Raw genomic sequence first — 19,292 nt, 5'->3', positions numbered from 1 at the left:
TTTTGGGTATGAAAAGCGTTCTTGCTCGACTCGCCACAAAAAAGCAGAATTTTTTTCAAACAGAGTACCATGCTTGATCATGCGAATTTCGTTACCACATTCAAGGAAAGCATTATAACTACCGACGCAACATAGGTTTATGAGTTTGACATGCAAACAAGTCGACAATAATCGGAATGGATGAAAAAACAAGCCGAAATTTGAAAACCACATATTTTAGCAGGGAATCCACACATGACCCCTGAATACAATATATGTATATAATTTTTTTACGAATTTCTAAGATTTTTTATTTTAACTTTAACAGCAAAAAAATTAAATTCAAAGTTTTGGTGTGATCAAATAATTTATCCTCTTTTTTTGATATTCAAAATTGCATTTAGACCAACATTACACCCTTTGTGCTCCGGGGATGTATCCAATTTAAGCCTTGCCCAGCAACTCTGTAGATTTGGTAAAAGATCTGATACTTTTGTATTACTCTTAATATATTTTTATTTTTATTTAGTATTTAAGTTCATGAAAAATATCGATGATTATGATATCGATAATATAAATAATCGCTTAAAGTGTCATCGCTATTAAGTATTCACACGCTTTGAAATTATTAACGATCCAAATGCTAATTAGCGCAAACGAGATTTCAATTAAACGCACTGAATGAACACAACGTAATATAAGCATATACTTGTCTGTATGTATACAAGTATATGTATTTATATATAATAATAAGTATAAAATATTTCACATCGGTGCAATGACCATCAGTGAAATTCTAATGAACAAATATAAAAATATAAAGAGATCATATATGTATATAGTGTTGTTTATTATATGTTTTGGGATGTTATAATATTTAAGTTAAGGAAGGTCTTTGTATTTTTTCCAAAGAATTTATGAATTCTTTAAACAAATATCTTTATATTAATTAATTTTTTTCATAATATAAGAATGAAATTTGGAATGAATACTTTATTCTTATGTAAACGTCAGAGACCCTTTAAAGTACTTATGTATACCTGTGAATTCCGTAGTATATCTATGAGGGTTACGAGTTTTGTTGATTTAGCCATGTCTATCTATTCATCTGTATATACGCGAACTAGTTTCTCAGTGGTTAAGATATCGATCTATAAATTTGCACGGTTTTGAACGTATAACATACAAGCTGAAAAATCCAAAACTATTCCTTGTATAACAAACTTTTCGGTGCTCTCTGAGGACATTTTGCTATACTTAACTTGAAATAAAAAAACCTTTACATATAATTGGATGTCAAAGATCGAGAAGGAACTTTTGTACGATAAGGCATGCAGATCATACATAATAGACACTGTCTATATTAAAATGCTTTGGTCGGTACTATGAGAACAACGCGAGAACATTACTGAGAGTGGAAAAAGTGTGTGCTGAATAGAGTGGAGGTAGATGAGGAAACGAAAGAAATGAATGCAGCGGGCTTCTGGTAAAAGAAAGAATATTAGTTTAGCTATAGCAGATGGAGCCAGAACTGGAAGGAATATAATTTCAAACTACGGAATAAATTTGGCTTCAAGGCCATATACATAAACATGGCGGTCATAAAAGACGATCATAAAAGACGATCAGCTAGAAACTCATGTATTATTTCCGGAAAATACTTGCCGTAAAAATAATTAATATACTTGTAGAAAGAAAGAAATTATACTCAAATTTGGTGTTAAAAATTAAATTTGGAACTACTTGCAAATGCATTAATTATTTATAACCTTAACAGTAGAATAAGGGGCATTTTGGAATAACCTAAACAGTGGCAGTCTTATAATAAATTAAACCAGAAAGATAACTGATGAGGATGAGACGAGGATTGCACTGCAATTTAAGGTTTATTGTGCCCTCTTCTAAGTCATAACGACTCACTTAGCTCCAGGATATTGATAAATTGCAATACACTGTAGGTGCTAGTGAGTGGATGTAATCACTATTTGGAAACATTTATCCAAGCGTCTTTATCCCACGTTTACAGACTGCTGTGTGTGTCAATTAGCAGGTGTTCTGGAGTTTTAGGCTCCATGTCGCAGAACCGACAATTTGCGCTAGGCCCATGTTATGTAAGTGCTTCTTGAGCTTGCAATGGTCAGTGTAGAAACAAGTAGCTTGAGTTTTCCCCTTGAGAGGTTGATTACATATTTAAATCTACTACGGTTGTAGGTAACCATTAGCAACTCGATATGGCGCTTGGAATACGCGTTCCTACTCTTTCATTCTTAGGGTGTTTTAGAAGGCATGCTTTAAGCAATACTCTCTACTATGACGAGCATTAGATCATCCAGCAGGATTCTGCTCCATTGTAAAAGGCAAATCCAATCAGCAGTGCCTTAAAAGCAATATTCCTGGCTTAAAGCTAAAGATGATTGGCCGTATGAAAGTCCAGTTATTCTATTGGAATATTGTGGTCAGAGTTGGAGAACATGGCTTGAAGAATACCTTACAGAAATTTCGAAAGCCTCAAAAAATCTGAGATCTGAGCAGCGTCGTCAGTAACAATAGAAACTGTGTTGCTAACGATCAATGGCCGAATTGTTGGAGAGCTTATATGAAACAAAAGTTGATCACTTCAAATACAATTTTGTAAATCTCTCATTTAATAATGAGGGTGATTTTTTTGAGGTTAGGATTTCATGCATTAGTATTTGACAGATCACGTGGGATTTCAGACATGGTGTCAAAGAGAAAGATGCTCAGTATGCTTTGACATTTCATCATGAATAGACTTACTAACGAGCAACGCTTGCAAATCATTGAATTTTATTATTAAAATCAGTGTTCGGTTCGAAATGTGTTTCGCGCGCGTGTTTTGTTCAGCGATGAGGCTCATTTCTGGTTGAATGGCTACGTAAATAAGCAAAATTGCCGCATTTGGGGTGAAGAGCAACCAGAAGCCGTTCAAGAACTGCCCATGCATCCCGAAAAATGCACTGTTTGGTGTGGTTTGTACGCTGGTGGAATCATTGGACCGTATTTTTTCAAAGATGCTGTTGGACGCAACGTTACGGTGAATGGCGATCGCTATCGTTCGATGCTAACAAACTTTTTGTTGCCAAAAATGGAAGAACTGAACTTGGTTGACATGTGGTTTCAACAAGATGGCGCTACATGCCACACAGCTCGCGATTCTATGGCCATTTTGAGGGAAAACTTCGGACAACAATTCATCTCAAGAAATGGACCCGTAAGTTGGCCACCAAGATCATGCGATTTAACGCCTTTAGACTATTTTTTGTGGGGCTACATCAAGTCTAAAGTCTACAGAAATAAGCCAGCAACTATTCCAGCTTTGGAAGACAACATTTCCGAAGAAATTCGGGCTATTCCGGCCGAAATGCTCGAAAAAGTTGCCCAAAATTGGACTTTCCGAATGGACCACCTAAGACGCAGCCGCGGTCAACATTTAAATGAAATTATCTTCAAAAAGTAAATGTCATGAACCAATCTAACGTTTCAAATAAAGAACCGATGAGATTTTGCAAATTTTATGCGTTTTTTTTTTTAAAAAAAGTTATCAAGCTCTTAAAAAATCACCCTTTATATGCATTTTTAAATAAATATAACTGTAATAAATGTGATAAAATTTATTTTTTATACAAGCCAAACTTGTAACAGAACTTATGGCAGGTCTAAGTGGAGTAGAAGGCAGTGCAATGCCCTTTTGGGAAAAGATGTCTTTTGCAGTTTCTATGAAATAGTTTCTGTGAAAGATTTATATACTTTATTCCCTACAAATGGTATGTATTGTTCATTTATCGAAAAATTGCGCGACTTTAGGATATCGAAAATCAAGTATCTTCAATCGGTGGTATAATAAATATGTATAACTCGAAGATCTTCAAAATTATGGTAAAATTGGTTTACCTGAAGAATTTAGTGAAAAAGCAATAGTAATCGTATTTCTTACCATTTGATAGATTGCATAAGCATATACATATCTACATATATGCATATATTTTTATGTACTTACATACAATATATATATTACATAATTCCACAAATAACAAATTGTTGTCATAGCTGCATACAAAACTCAATCGGATATGTTTGCGGGCCGCAGGATACAAACCCACTTCGTGACGTCACTGATTAACGACACGCATTTAATGACGTCACTGTTAGCGCACACGAAGTTCGTGCACGAGAGGCTTGGCATGTTTAATAGTCTATATGTACATAGTATACATAAGTACATAAGTATGTATGGTATATACATTTATACATCATATATTAGATTGATTTTGATGATGAGGTTTGTTCACAATACTAATATATATCCTAAGTGTCATACAAATATATATATTTATATAAATATACTTATGTATATACCATATATCAACAAAAACCCTACTACAAAACTCTCACACCTTCTACAATACATACATAAATACATATGTATATTAATATATATTAACTATCAATTGGCATGCGCCTGTTGACGTCATTGACTTTCTCAAGGTGGCGCCTACACCGTTAGTTGACTAAAACCATTGGCACGACAAATGCAGAACGTGCCACAAGTCAAGCAAGTGGAATGAATTGAAGTGAAGGCAAAAGTGAAAAAGAAAATTGTCTATAAAAATAGCACAAGGCTTATTTATAGTTCACCAATGTTTGTTTACAATTTTCTTTTACAGCAACAACAATAATTTTTCTAGAAATTAGATGACTGTCGGGGTTTGCAATTACAAAAAGAAGGTCGTAAGTCGTAAAGGCAATCGCTTTAATAGCAATTTCTAAGAAAGAATAGCACTAACTGTAAATATGTTACTACATAGTTAATGAGTTAACCTCGTGCTGTGTAATGCGAGTAATGAAATATTAATGCTTTCCCTCGTTGTTACATTATGTTCGAGCGGAAAGTTTATGACGAGAGAAAGTCGACGCCTTTTTTGTTTTTACAAATGTTTACTATAACCCGGCCGCTGTGTGGACGGAAGGTAGTTCTTGTTTTGTTCATCTAACTTTTTGGGTTACTGCAAAACACTCTAATAAATTGTAGCGTCAGTAAATTGTAATTGGAAACTGCGCAATACGATTCCAGTGAGTTCACATTTTGTCATAAACTCGAGTTTAAGATTGTTAGTGTTTTCTTTTACAGTTCAATGAAGTCTCAGATTTGAGTTGAGTTGTCATTGGAGAGTTTCTGAAACTTAATTTAATTTTACGAATTTTTTACATACGATGTAGGGTAGAGTTTAACAAACTCGGAGTTAATTATACCAATTTGAGGGTTTAGTGAACAAATTTATCTAATTTGTATGTAATGATCAAATGTCAGTCCTAGTATTCTTAATGAAAAGTTTAACAAACTCGGAGTTTAAGTGGACTAATTGGAGGGGTTAAGAAACACTGAATTTAATTTGATTTTTCCGTAAATAATGTCTATGGCTGAGTTATCAGCATCAGTGTTCCTATTGGTGATTTTAAGAAACTCGGAGTTAAATTTTACTACCATTTTACATACGATGTAGGTAGCCGAACTGGCTTACTCGGTTTTTTGAGGAAAGAGTTTAACAAACTCTGAGTTTAAAAAGACTAATTTGAAGGTTTAAGAAACACAGAGTTAAATTTGACTACTTTTATGTATGCAATGTCTGAGGATAAGATGTTAGTGTGAAAGGCGGACTTTAATTTTACTAATCACATATATACCTTGGATCTGGCCGAATTGCTTTTATATAAAAAATGGTTGCAGCTGATTTAACAGTATTAGTGTTTCTACTGAAGAGTTTAAGAAAGTCGGAGTTTAATACAGCTACGTTTATTTATGCCATATAAGTGACCAACGATTTTACTCGTAAGACTTTTTTTAGTAACAAAACTCGTGTCGACGAAATTTTAAGACATTCTATTCGTAAATTAATTTTTGAGAAACCCTTAATTGTCGTCATTTCAAAAGGAAATTAATGACAGAGATCCAACTATTTAGTTCGTTGCAACATGAACTTAACCCCACCTTAGAGACTACTTATTTGTAAAGACAGCTATATGTAAAACCATTATTTAGTATCTTTTCATTTATTTCAGTCGACGTTTGACGTAGAAGAAAGAAGTTGTATGCTTTATTATTACATAATACAAGTGACGTGTGCACAATAGCAGATTCTATTACATTTGTTGTTGACTTGATATGCCATAAAAATATATGTAGTATATTTATAAATATATAATATTGTGTGAGGAACGCACTTCAAGTTATTTGATATCAGTGGAATTTTTCTGATTGAGTTAAACACAGATTCAGAAGCAGATATATAGGGTGTTTTTTTAGTCGTGTTGCAGTTTTTCGGAGTTGCTCATTATGACAGTTGGTTCTTCATTTATACTTAGTTTAGTTTGCCATTTAATTAGGTATAAACCTATTACAGAGCAACGTTTGCAAATTGATGAGTGATGATAATGTACAAGCGATTATTGAGACGCCGTTACATGCTCAAAAAGTCACTGCTTGGCATGGTAGAGGGACTAATTGGTTCATATTTCTGCAAAAATGAAGCCATTATGTCCGACTCAGTCCGGTTAGAGTCGATGATAAATAATATAGGGCCATGATTAATGACATTTTCGCCTCTCTATTTGGAGGGTATTGAAGAAACAATCAATTTATTGAAGGAAAATATTTGTGCGTGCACTTACTACTGTCTTGGAAGAGAGTATTCGTGGTTGCTGCAAAAATTGGTCGATTTGGTCTTGGTTGGAATTTATTTGAGCAAACCGAGGCGGCAACTTGCCCGTAATTACTCTTAAAATATAATGGAGAAACCTTATTTTTATAATAAAGCTAAATTCTTGTTTGCATAGAACCAAATATGTTATATTTCTTTTTGAAAACTACATATCTAATAAAACACCCTTTATATATAATAACTTTTATGTCTCTGAGTTCTTGGGAATACTTCTAAGCGAAAGTCAGAAAAAATTTATAATTTTTTAATACAGCCAAGTGTAATATTTCTATAAAAAATTAAAATTTCATGAATTGGTTTATATTTACTCCTACCATCTAGATAGCTAAAGTAAAAGGGTATAAAAAAGTATAAAAAAAATCACCTTAGTTGCTTTCTTACTTATTTTAACATATTTTAATTAGAAAATCTTACGAAGTTCTTAGCAAAAATATTTTGTATATTCAGTAAATAAAAATAACCCTTTCTTGTGTCGTTGATCATAAGCCTCAAGTTATTTGGTGGGTTTGCGATATAAAAAAGTGGAAAAGCTAAATAACATAAGGATATGCAATATGTAATAGTAATGTTAAATAAAAAATACAAGCTTCACTAAAGAAGCGCCGAAATATCCTCGAAAATTTGCCTACAATACTTAAAACAGTGCCGCCAGGGCGTATGAGTAACTTAAAATAGTCTTATTAGAAATGAAAAAATCTTAAACATAAGCCTTGTTCTAGCTTCCACATAACTCAGTTAGATGTTTGTATATATCTCGTATATCTCAGATGGCTATTAGCTAGTAATAATAATAATCTACCGCCCGTACTTAATTTGGCGTGTTTGAGCAGCAGTGCGTATGAGTAACATATGCGTATTATCCTATCATAGTTTTAGCATTAGAAAATCATTTATATTGACGCAATGCTAGTAAGAAAATGTAAACATCGGGCCATACTTAACATTCCATTATATATAAGCAAAGAGCACTTACCTTTCTTGATGCTCCAAGCCTTCCAGGCCGTCAGCAATAACGCTCTCAACAACATGATTTCGATTGCCCAATAAATGTTGTCTATCCAAATCGATCTGAAAATGAAAAATGAGAAAAATATATTAATTTTGGTACTTATTAAATAAAAATATTGTTGCAAATATGATCAGTTAGATTTTGATGAGATGGCTAGTAGAGATGTAAGCAGAGCAGCTGAGTTTGGGATTGATTGTTGAGTGTATTACATCAATGGGTAGAAAAATTAAAAAAAAAATAAATTTAAGTGTTATATTCTTAATTTTACCTTTAAAAATATTACATGTTATGATATCAAATGCTTATTGAAAGCTACCTAGAGCAACAAAAATTTTTGCGTCTAACAAAAACTCCTAGCAAAAAAAAATTGGACATGCTTACATTTTTAAAATTGTAAATTACGAAATAAAAATGTTGAACTCAATATAACTCGCAGTGAACTTATAACAACAAGAAATATAATACTTTTATCGTCCAACTCGATCGCTTCTTAATACTGGTTAGGCGCTTACCATGCATGCAAACAAGGGTTAAAAGTGAACAAACTGTGCCGCTGCCGAAGAAACTTGTTTTGGCAACGCATTTTTTAATTTAGAACAAGAATCAAATGCGATTTTTCGAAAAGTCGGAAGAGAAATTGCTTTTTGTGATTAACCGTATAATTTTATTGTGTTTTTTTAATCTTTTTTTTTTGTTTCTTTTCCAACTGTTCACTTTAAAGTTGACTCGTTGCTTTTATAAAGTGTTTTCTTGGCAACAGGTAGATCGAAATTAATTCTTCGCATTATAAATGGTCTAAGAAAAGCTGATAAAAGCACTTACGAGGTTATGTTGATAAGTTAGTGTTTTGTGAATATTTTCTTTAATATGGAAAGCAATTATTTTCTTTATTTAAAGGACAACAAAATGAGTTTGCTCGATGAACGCTGACTATTCTGACCGAAACTAAATATCATGATTATTGGATTCTTTCGAAACAGAATTCTGAATTTGATTTATGGTAGGTTTTGTTTCTTTTACGTTGGTATGTAGGCAAAATGATTGTCTAACGTCACACCTAGGCTTATATGAGGCCCATTCTGAGACCATCGAGACTAAAAGCCCCTCACTCTATTGAATTACCCTGTGTTCCTGATGAAGTTCATCAATTCGAAAAGTTTTATCTGCGAAACCTTCGAAAAGTCATAAAGACTTGCATTTGCATAGAATATATTTTATAGTCTCTTCTTCTTCTACCTTCTGACAGATCCTATAATTGTTTAATATGGTGTTCCCAATCTTCCATCACCATGTCTTCTAAATAGATGGTGGCATATTAGCACTTTTAGGGTTCTTAAATGTTTTTTCTTTTTAATTTAAAAGTCGACAACTGTGCTCCATATTCCATTTAGACCATGTTTGTCCACTTGTTGAGCAAGTTAAGGATTGACTCCACCGAGATTCAGCTATATGGTATTTATAACGTATTTATCGATTAGATAGAAATTCCTTCTTTTTCGGAGTCTAATTGTAGTGTGGTACCGGTTCTGGCTAGTTCATCTGCTTCACAGTTACCAATAATATCCTTAGGTCCTAGAACAGGTTGCAGGTTTGTTGTAAAAAGGATGTTAGATCCACTAAGAAATCTAGGTAGTACCCTAAGAGAGGTAAGTGATTTCAAAGTCCCTTGGGTATCTGGCTATCTGTATATATAAATATACGCTTATTGTCAGAACAAGAAGGATTTCCTTAATTGCCGTGATCTTCGCTTGGAAAACATCTGGTATACGGAGGGCAACTTTTGTATCTAACTTTGCTGAAAGTTTTTTCACCACCTCCAACTCGAATATCTAGTTTGGACCCATCTGTATGTAAACTTATCCCTGTAATCCTGTCCACTTCGCTCCTTTTTCACTCTTCTCTTGAAGGGCAGTCAATATTATCCGCCGGAGCAAGCACAGGAAGATGGAGTCCTCCACTTCGTTGGAAAGACCAGCTGGAGAAGGATCTGGCTACACTTAGAATATCCGATTGACGCAAAACAACAAGTAGGAAGAACAATTGGAACGCTGTTGTAAACTCGGATACAACCACGTAAGCGGCGTCAACGCCAATAAAGAAGAAGAAGAAGGTAGCAGTACTGTTTTCAGTAACTCTAGTAATTATCCTGATTAGCGATTTCGGCTGAAATTATATGTCTCTAAGACACAGTTCTTTTGTCAACGGCTTACAAACAGCTGACAGCTGACAGACGTAGTGTTGAAGTTCTAATCGTTAAATTGAAAAGGGATTGTCATATCAAGCCGCGCTCGTGAGAAATTGCGCATAAAGGGTTAGTGCTTCTTCCGTCTCCTCCTCCATCTTTCTCTTTCTCCGTTTTTTCTCTTTTATCGGTACCCCGTCTCAGACGTTTCGTATTTTGTGTTAACAAATACAAGGCTCGACAGGTTTTAAACCAATTTCGAGCAACTTTTCTGTTAATAATTTTCCACAACAAAAGTACAAACGATGCGCTGAAATCGGCTGTGGAAACTGTTGCAGTCCGGTTTAGAACTGTCGCGAGAGCAGACTGCTAGCCAGGCACTTAACACAATAATTAAAAAAAGATCTATGAAAAAAAATCTATGAAAAAAATATAATAAATTTTATACAAGATTAAATTTCTGTTCCACCACAACACAACAACTGAAATACTGACACTACGGAATTTTATCGCGGCGCGCAGTGTTGCCTTATTTACTTTATTTCCTCGCATGTGCTTAGGCATTGGTGAACAAAAATGAACTGTATGTAGAATACTTGTTTGTTTTTGCAACTTACCTGCATCTGTGAATAGGCGGACGATGTGACGCCGCCATAACTGTTGAGGCTCACGCCGTTCATGTCGGCGAAACCGCTCTCTAAGTCCGAATTGTTGCCTTCCATGTCGTGTGGGCTGTTGTCGGAATCGTCGTCAGCTGGAAGAAGCAAACATTTGAAGCAAAATTAGTGGACATTTGGAACAAAAATAACAATAAAGTTTATAAGTGTGTATGTGTGTGTGTGGAACTTAGCATTTACAGGAGAACTCAAAGGAATCGTTGATCATTGTAACACTGTGTGTATTTGTGTATCGCGTTATAAATATGTAAAATAGATGATTTTTCCAATGAGAAACGCAAAGTGGAAACTATTTTTAAACTTTTATAATTTTTTTAAATTTTAATTTCTAAATTTTTTAAAATTAATTTTTTAAATTTTTTGTTGTTGTATGTATATTTTTAATAGTCTTTTAAATTAAAATTGATTTTGAATTATCTTTTAATTAAATTAAGTTTTTATTAATTTTATAATTTTTTTTTTTAATTTTTTTAATTATGTAGATTTTTTTGTTGTTTGTATTTTTAAATTAAAAATGATTTCGAATTATTTTTTAATTAATTAACTTTTTTCTTAATTTTTTTTTAATTTTTGTTGTATAATTTATTTCTAATTAAATTTTTATTTACTTTTTTTAAACTAATTTATCTTTTTTTATGTTTTTTGAAAATTTGTATTATTATTATTTTCGTTTAACTCCGCACTTCCAATTGCGCTCGCTTTTAGTCGCCTTTTGCGCGTTCTCCTTGCTAACACGCTCGCCGCGCTTTGCCTGTTTATTTTTATTTCCAATTTTTGTGGTTTTTATTTGTTGTTGTTGTTTGTTTCACGTTTCGCCTGCGCTGTCTTCGCTTGCACAATGACTGTAGTGACATTTAATATCCGACTGATTGTGACTGGGCCGAGCCAAGCAGTTCATTGGTATACACTTGCTGCTCGCTTTCGCTGTTTGGTCTGAAGTGAAGCTGTAGCAGTCAACAAGTTCCACATGCTATGCTAGCCGCGTTCGCATGCCCGCCTGGCTGATGTATTTGTGATGCCATGTGCCCTGAACCGCCTCCTACTATTTGCTCTGCACATTCGCTTGCCAGTTGTGAGTTGTGTAGTTCCGTTGGCTCGTAGATAAAATAATTCATCTGTGCTCGTAAATTCAACTGACACTTACTACTCGCATACACACATACATAAAGACACACTGACGCTCGAGATAAAAAGTTATTTATCCCCTTTAACGGTCCATATCGAATTGTCCAAATATTTAGGTTTTTGTTCTTTCTAGCTTTCAAACTGATAAGCAGATCAGTTTCTGTTGTAGTTTTTACCCATTTGATGGGCGTAGTGTATGATAAGTATATAAATAAAAATGAGTCGACCGGTTTAGAATGAAAAAAAAAACTAATTTTTTTGTGGCGAAACGAACAACGTGTTGTGATTCGTTTTTTATGCTTGTATCTAGGCTCAATCCCTGGGCAGTAAAGTCTAGTAACAATAGGAGACCAAGCGAGCTACTTGGAACTAATAATTATTAGGCAATTATTTAATTAGACTCCCTATTAGTCGTCTAAGATACTTAGTAAGTTCCCGTTTTTAAGCAATACCACGGATTTTTGAAATCCTATAGAATTAAATTTAAATACGGTTCCCAATATCGCCTCTCCTTCCAGAGAAGAGTGGGAAAGGTGTGAGGTGGGACCGAGGGTACCGAGGGATAAGTAACTATAAGGATAAGTCAACTTATCTAATACTTACCATCCTAACGGGGATAGGACACCATTACAGCAACAACAACACTATCTAATTATGGGGGGAAACAGAAATAGAATATGTACTTACTTTGGACGAATTAAGAACCATTGCCAATACTAGTAACAGATTAATGGTGGCAACTTTTGAAATTGAGAGAACTCGATGAGCCTTAAATCTTCTACTTAACCCGTGCTATATACCTGAAACACCTGGTTAAAGCTTGAACGCTTGCTATAATATGGACAACTTTATATGATCCTATACATATACAGTTCAAAGGATTGAATTATAACAGCTACGCTGGCTTAGTCGTCTCTTTCAAATGTAACTTAGGGTTCAAGCTCTAATTTCCAAAATTGTAATTCTACTGAACAGTGACAAGAAAAGGGCTGGTAAAAAAGCGGAAAATTAAATTCTCAAGATGTAATATAAAACTGCATAGATCGTGACGATCTTTAAAATAAATCATTTATTAATCCGTAGCAGCCGTTCCTACGACAGTCGAGTCTAAGTAACCCGAACGGATCCGGATTTCTATCCAGCCAAGGACTGTCAACTCTGCCGCTACTACAACAATAACAGCGTAGTGGTTAGGTAGAGTGTATGTCTGAATACGCACTTACGCCTTTAATAGACCCTTTGTGAAACCACCGGAACTAGAATTTCCTCACACCTCTATATACTCACTGAACTACCCCGTGCTTCTTATGAAGTTCATCAGTACGAAATTTTTTATCTGTACAACCTCCGAGAGTCTAATTGTAGGATGGTACCTACTCTGACTAGTTCATCTGCTTCACGCAGGTTTATCGGGAAATAGGATGTTAGATCCACTAAGAGATCAAGGGATCAAGGTATTCTTTCACTGCCTTTAATGAAAGCTTGAGCGGCTAAAGTGATTTCAAAACTGCTTGGCTATCTATATACAATATATAAATGCACACTCTTTGTCAGAACAATAAGGGTGTGATCTTCGGTTGAAAAAAACTGCATTAGTCTGGTAGCCGGAAGGGCGATTCTGGTACCTATTTTTGCTGAAAAGACAGCACCTTTCACTTATACATATTCTATTTCTGTTTCACCCCATAATTAGATAGTGTTGTTGTTATTGCAATGGTGTTCTACCCCTGTTAGGATGGTAAGTATTAGTTTTCCTCGAGGTCATCCAACGGCAGGTTCAGGAAACATGCTGTTTCGACGGGGTCGGGCCATAAGGAGAGACGTGTCAGATGTGTAGGGTTTGCAAGGTACGCAAAGAGGTGGTTTTTATCCTGCGGGGGCCCCCTTGCACACTGGACAACTGGAGCTCTTCGTGAGACATGGCAGGTGGTTTGACTCCAAGTACGCCATTCACTGAGAGGGAGCCTGTGAAGGTGTTAATAACTCCCCTTTGAATGGCGGTCAGCGCAAGTCTGAAGTTTGTAGCGTCCGAAGTCTGGTCGGCGTATTGTATTATGTCGTCGACGTAGTTGGGGAAGGATCTCATTATGTTTCTAAGAGGCGGCTCAGCTACAAGCAGGTAACTGCAGGGATGATTTCTGCTGTCTGTACCTTCCTCGTCTGCGTTTGTCTGTATCCAGGCGACCATATTGATGCGGCGTGTTATGAGTGTTGGTGATGACTCTCGAATGGTCTACTTAGTACATTTTCGAAAGAAGTGCAAGTAGATCAACAGCTACAGTTTGGTCGAAATTTCTCGACAAAGTATGCAAGGAAATGCTGCTTAAAACTTCGTTTAACCTTCCTTTTGATTTCAGCAGATTTTGCAAGTATTTAAAATTAGCTTCTGTAATTTAAACATAGCTCGTTTGAATTAGGAGTTATTCTTTTCTACGGCTTCACAAAGGACTAAGTACATATAGTTTTAGATTCCCGCGAATATCTAGTTACCGCAGCACACATCACTTCTAAAGACTCACTTAAAGCGTAATATTTCAATTTCTGGTAAGAATGGGAGATTCTTTCTTATAATTTATGTCACAATTTCTCAAAGCTGGAGCTCTTTATAAAAATAATTATTTTAAACACATTCACTTAGAACTAAAAAAAAACGTTCTCAATCACAAACCAAGCTTAAAGTTACCTTCCGAGAGCTTATGGTAGGACGAATGCCGTATAAACATATTTGTAAATTGTGAAAATTACGCGAACTCGAAAAAATTAGTAACTCACGAATGAAAGCAGACTCTTATAATAAAGCTTCTACTGCAAAGCGTTCTATTTCACAAAGTGATGTCTCTGGCTGTGAGCAACGCTTTCAAATAGCATTGTATTTTAAATGATTCGCTTGGCGGTAACGCAGTAGACGAGGTCAGTTACGAAGACTCAATTCGGGGCAGTGCTATCGGTCATTTTCACGGAATTCGAGTTTTGATTGAAAAGTTCACTAAACTGGTAAACATTATGGCGCCGATATGTAAGTATGTATATTTTTTCCGACAACTGTTTGATATGCAACTTTTGGTGGCACGCGTTGTAAGATTTTGAACTCTTTTGCACACATTTACAGAAGCAGAACCAATCTATGAGAGTACATGTGCAATGATAAGACGTTTAATGAACTTATTTCCGACATATTTTGACTCTATCGGTCTTGAAGTGTATGCAGATGCGGTGATCGGGCTGATATATATCAGTGAACTGTTCTAGTGTGTGTCATGACATACTTATTTGGATCCTTTTCCTCTAATAAATTTGAATTTTTATTATATATAGGGACCTACTAACCTCCGATGGACAAGCTGTGTGCTGTAAATGGTGTTCTACTTGTTCAATTTCATAGAGAAAGTTCATTAACTAAAGTTCTATAAAATGAATAATTAGAAAAGCAATATTGGTCTACTTAGCTTGGCTTTTATATTTCGGGATTCGAGAACAAAACGAAATTTTAATCATCGAAAATTAATTTCTTGTTTTTTTACACTAGTCCCATTAAAGTCCATAGTCCTCTCAACCTCTCGATGATCTGGCTATATGTATCAGCTTGCTCACAACATCAATAGTTCCCGTAACAACAATTGATTTTGGACCTTCCTTCCCGAAACTCTATCTATGACCTCGATTAAATTCACCAGACCATCAATAAGCACTTGTCCTTGATGGAGCTTTATCGTCAAAAATTGAATTAAGTTCATCTATGCAAAGTTCATCTTGTAAAAATAATTGTCCTTAGAATGTTGGATTCTGAGCAACTTTTGGTCGTCAGTCCATTTGTGCGGAACAAACCGTGCACACACCTTTCGTAAGCCCAAAATATTCGACCAAAATGCGATAAATCGATGTTTTGGAGATGTTCAATGAATTTCAATGATGATTTCGGCTGGTTTTTGATGAATTTACGCACAGTTTCGATGGAATTTCCGATGATCACGGATTTTAATTGGCCCACATGTTGATCGTCATTTATGTCCTCACGATCACTTTGAAAACGTTGAAACCACTTGTGTCCTTTACTACGGGGTAGGCAATTTCGGCAATTGAAACGTTTTTGTAAAAGTTTTACCAATTTTAAAACAAAATTTAATGTTGGCTCTTTGTTCGAAGCTCATTTTCGCACCGATAACACAAACATACTGACACTTAAAACGCAATAACTTCACTTCCATTAGATGAAATGTCATGAAATTCTCACTGGAAAATCGATAAAGATAGCAGATTTTAACGCATCAGTCGACATATAAATGGCGCCGCCAGGGGGCGCTAGATTCAAGAAGTCCTGTTTACTTGGAATGCACCTTGTATATCAGCGATTGAGTTGTGGGTGGGAAGAAGCCGTTGGAGGAGAGGTACAGTGAGCTTCTTCACGGATAGGTCAAAGATTAGTGGGAAGTTTGGAAGACGAACGCTCTATTAACTCTAGCTCAGACTTCTTGACTATTGTAATGTTTTCCAAGCCGCGGTTGTTGCCATTGAGGTAGCTGTAGACTTACTGCTCCGGAGTGCAGCATCATTCAGAGAAGTAACCATTCTCATTGAACTCATTAACAGCGCGTTCAGGGTTGGTCAAGTAGTGCCTAGCATCGAGTGTCTTTATGATAACATTGGTATGGGTGCCATGTCACAGCGGAAACGCAGGAAATAAAATAGAAAAAACTCGAAGTAAAGCTTTCAAAAAGTATTTTGATTATATGGAATGCACATAAATGCATGCAGTTGCAGATTTTATATTTTACTATTTGTTTAAGCCATATATGATTCTAACTTTTCGATACCGTTAAGTAACTACTTTGTCATTGTTCAATATAATAATTATAATCAAAATCACCCAGCACAGTATGACACATTATTATTGACACTCTTGAACTTATTATACTATATAAATTCGCCATAAAAGGTTTATTTTTAATAATATGGCGAGCTCCATAGTAAACACTTACATTTGTTATTGTTTTTTTAATCACTGGATTTTTATACACTCTCGTGTTCACAAAAAAATTTTTTGAAAATTTGCTCAAAAATGCTGCGCAATAATTTTTAAAATCGAAACTTTATTGTTGCACGAGAAATTTATAAAATATTTAACAAAACTCAAACGAAATAAATTTTATAATCTTCACGCGTTGAATGGTTGTCAGTAAATGTCAAAGTAAAAGTAAAAATCAATGTTTTTATCAGTTAAACAGATTGCCAAGTCTACGCTAAATTACAAAGTGAATTTCAAAAGATAATTTTATTAGAGATAAATCTAGTTGTTTCGATTAACTCTATGTAATTGCCAAACAATGATTCATGGATATTTGACCATTCAGTGATAATCCTAAATATTTCTATGACTAATATATGTAAAAATTATAATTGAGGTAGGCGGCTTAGTCATACACACCCATCTAACTACAACAACATATTAGTAGTTATTGCACTTTATGATCTACCGTTTATTATTACACAAATGGTTGGCAACTCTGTAAGTGTATTTAAAGTGTCTTTAATCTTATCAGACTTATCGCAAACGCTACACCGCCGCACTTCAGTTTCGCCCGCGAAGAGTGCGTTTTACTTTGTGTGCAATTATGTGTGTATACATATGTATATAAATAGATATATACTGGTAGATCTATATTTATGTGACATACAGTCACAATTGGGATGTTGTCAATAAATTGTGCGAAAGCGTCGCATTGCTATCACGAATTATCACTTGTTATCAGAAGTTTGTTATATTTACATATGTATAATTATATTTATATTACGGTTATATTATATATAAAATTATTCGCAAATATAAAATATTGGGTAGTCGAAAAAGTCTTTTCGTATTTCTAATCAAACTTCATTATACTCTCGCAACAAAGTTGCTAAAGAGAGTATTATAGTTTTGTTCACATAACGGTTGTTTGTAAGTCCTAAAACTAAAAGAGTCAGATATAGGGTTATATATACCAAAGTGATCAGGGCGACGAGTAGAGTTGAAATCCGGATGTCTGTCTGTCCGTCCGTCCGTCCGTGCAAGCTGTAACTTGAGTAAAAATTGAGATATCATGATGAAACTTGGTACACGTACTTCTTGGCTCCATAAAGTTAAGTTCGAAGATGGGCAAAATCGGCCCACTGCCACGCCCATAAAATGGCGGAAACCGAACACCTATAAAGTGTCATAACTAAGCCATAAATAAAGACATTGAAGTGAAATTTGGCACAAAGGATCACCTTAGGGAAGGGCATATTTGGACCTAATTTTTTGGAAAAGTGGGCGTGGCCCCGCCCCCTACTAAGGTTTTTGTACATATCTCGGAAACTACCATAGCTATGTCAACCAAACTCTATAGAATTGTTTCCTTCAGGCATTTCCATATACAGTTTAAAAATGGAAGAAATCGGATAATAACCACGCCCACCTCCCATACAAAGGTTATGTTGAAAATCACTAAAAGTGCGTTAACCGACTAACAAAAAACGTCAGAAACACAAAATTTTACGGAAAAAATGGCAGAAGGAAGCTGCACTCAGCCTTTTTTGAAAAATTGAAAATGGGCGTGGCGTCGCGCTCTTATGGACCAAAAACCATTTCTCAGGAACTACTGGACCGATTTCAATGATGACATGTACGAAATATGAGTGAAATCGGTTCACAACCACGCCTTCTTCCATTATAACACTATTTTGAATTCCATCTGATGTTCTCTGTATAATATATACATTAGGAACTAATAATCGTAGCGGAATAAAACTTTACACAAATACGGTATTTGAGCTGAGGTATCCCTTGTGGAAAAATTGTCGTGATCGGACTACAACTTTTCAAGGCCTAACCTAGCCTAACCTAATTTTTCACCGAAAATATCGGTAAATCTCTCAGAATTTAATTCTAATTAATTTTACAGCAAAATAAAAAAAAATATGTAAATGACGGATAATGAAATCTCGATTATTACTTTATCATGCGAGAGTGTAAAATGTTCGGTGACACCCGAACTTAGCCCTTCCTTACTTTTTTTTTTTTCATTTATACTAATAAATAAATAAACATCGAAATAAATCGAAATTTCTAAATTTCCAGAACGCGAGCGAACCATTGTGCTACACGAACTGATACTGGATCGTCTTTCAAAATATTTCTTCATTATTTTCATTAATTTTTGGACAGCCTTTGCTTTTTTTCAACTTTCCCGAATTTAATTTGTTATTTTGTTAAATGAAGCTTAAAATCTCACATATCCAGCACTATACGGTATGATACAATATGATTGGTAGCACTGGAGCTATACGACTGCAATGACATCTATTGATAAAATACAAAAAGACTTTTTCGACTACCCAATATTTAAACAGTTTTATGAGGAAAGCTTTACTTGGCCATAAAGTGATTAAGTGGACAATATATTTAGCATTGCATATCTTCTTAAAACTCTTGAGATTTACTTAAAACAAACGCATATTAAAAAGCTTATTTGGCCTATCATACATGCCAGAGAATACTCTGCAGAAACCAGGAACTAAACCCTAATATAACCAATTCATACATATAAAGCACTGGTTTGGCGATC

General features: G+C 34.9%; 1 protein-coding gene across 7 annotated transcripts in view; it reads right to left on the bottom strand.

The window, feature by feature from the left end:
- The window catches only part of LOC105228978 (protein GDAP2 homolog), a 92,635-nt gene that overhangs the window by 27,712 nt on the left and 45,631 nt on the right, over positions 1-19,292 (bottom strand). For 5 of the 7 annotated variants that reach the window (XM_049451807.1, XM_049451810.1, XM_049451811.1 and 2 more), the window contains 2 exons: positions 10,525-10,661; positions 7,690-7,784 (listed from right to left, as the gene is read on the bottom strand). In XM_049451807.1, coding sequence (XP_049307764.1) covers positions 7,690-7,784; positions 10,525-10,661 — 232 coding nt within the window. Of the gene's footprint in view, positions 1-7,689; positions 7,785-10,524; positions 10,662-10,764; positions 10,881-16,685; positions 16,885-19,292 lie in introns of those variants that run through there. The other 2 variants (XM_049451813.1, XM_049451812.1) reach the window with 2 other exon arrangements.

Source organism: Bactrocera dorsalis, chromosome 3, assembly GCF_023373825.1.
Source record: "Bactrocera dorsalis isolate Fly_Bdor chromosome 3, ASM2337382v1, whole genome shotgun sequence".
Lineage (NCBI taxonomy): Eukaryota > Metazoa > Arthropoda > Insecta > Diptera > Tephritidae > Bactrocera > Bactrocera dorsalis.
Note: the sequence above shows the minus strand (reverse complement) of the source record. Positions and strands in the feature narration are given on the sequence as shown.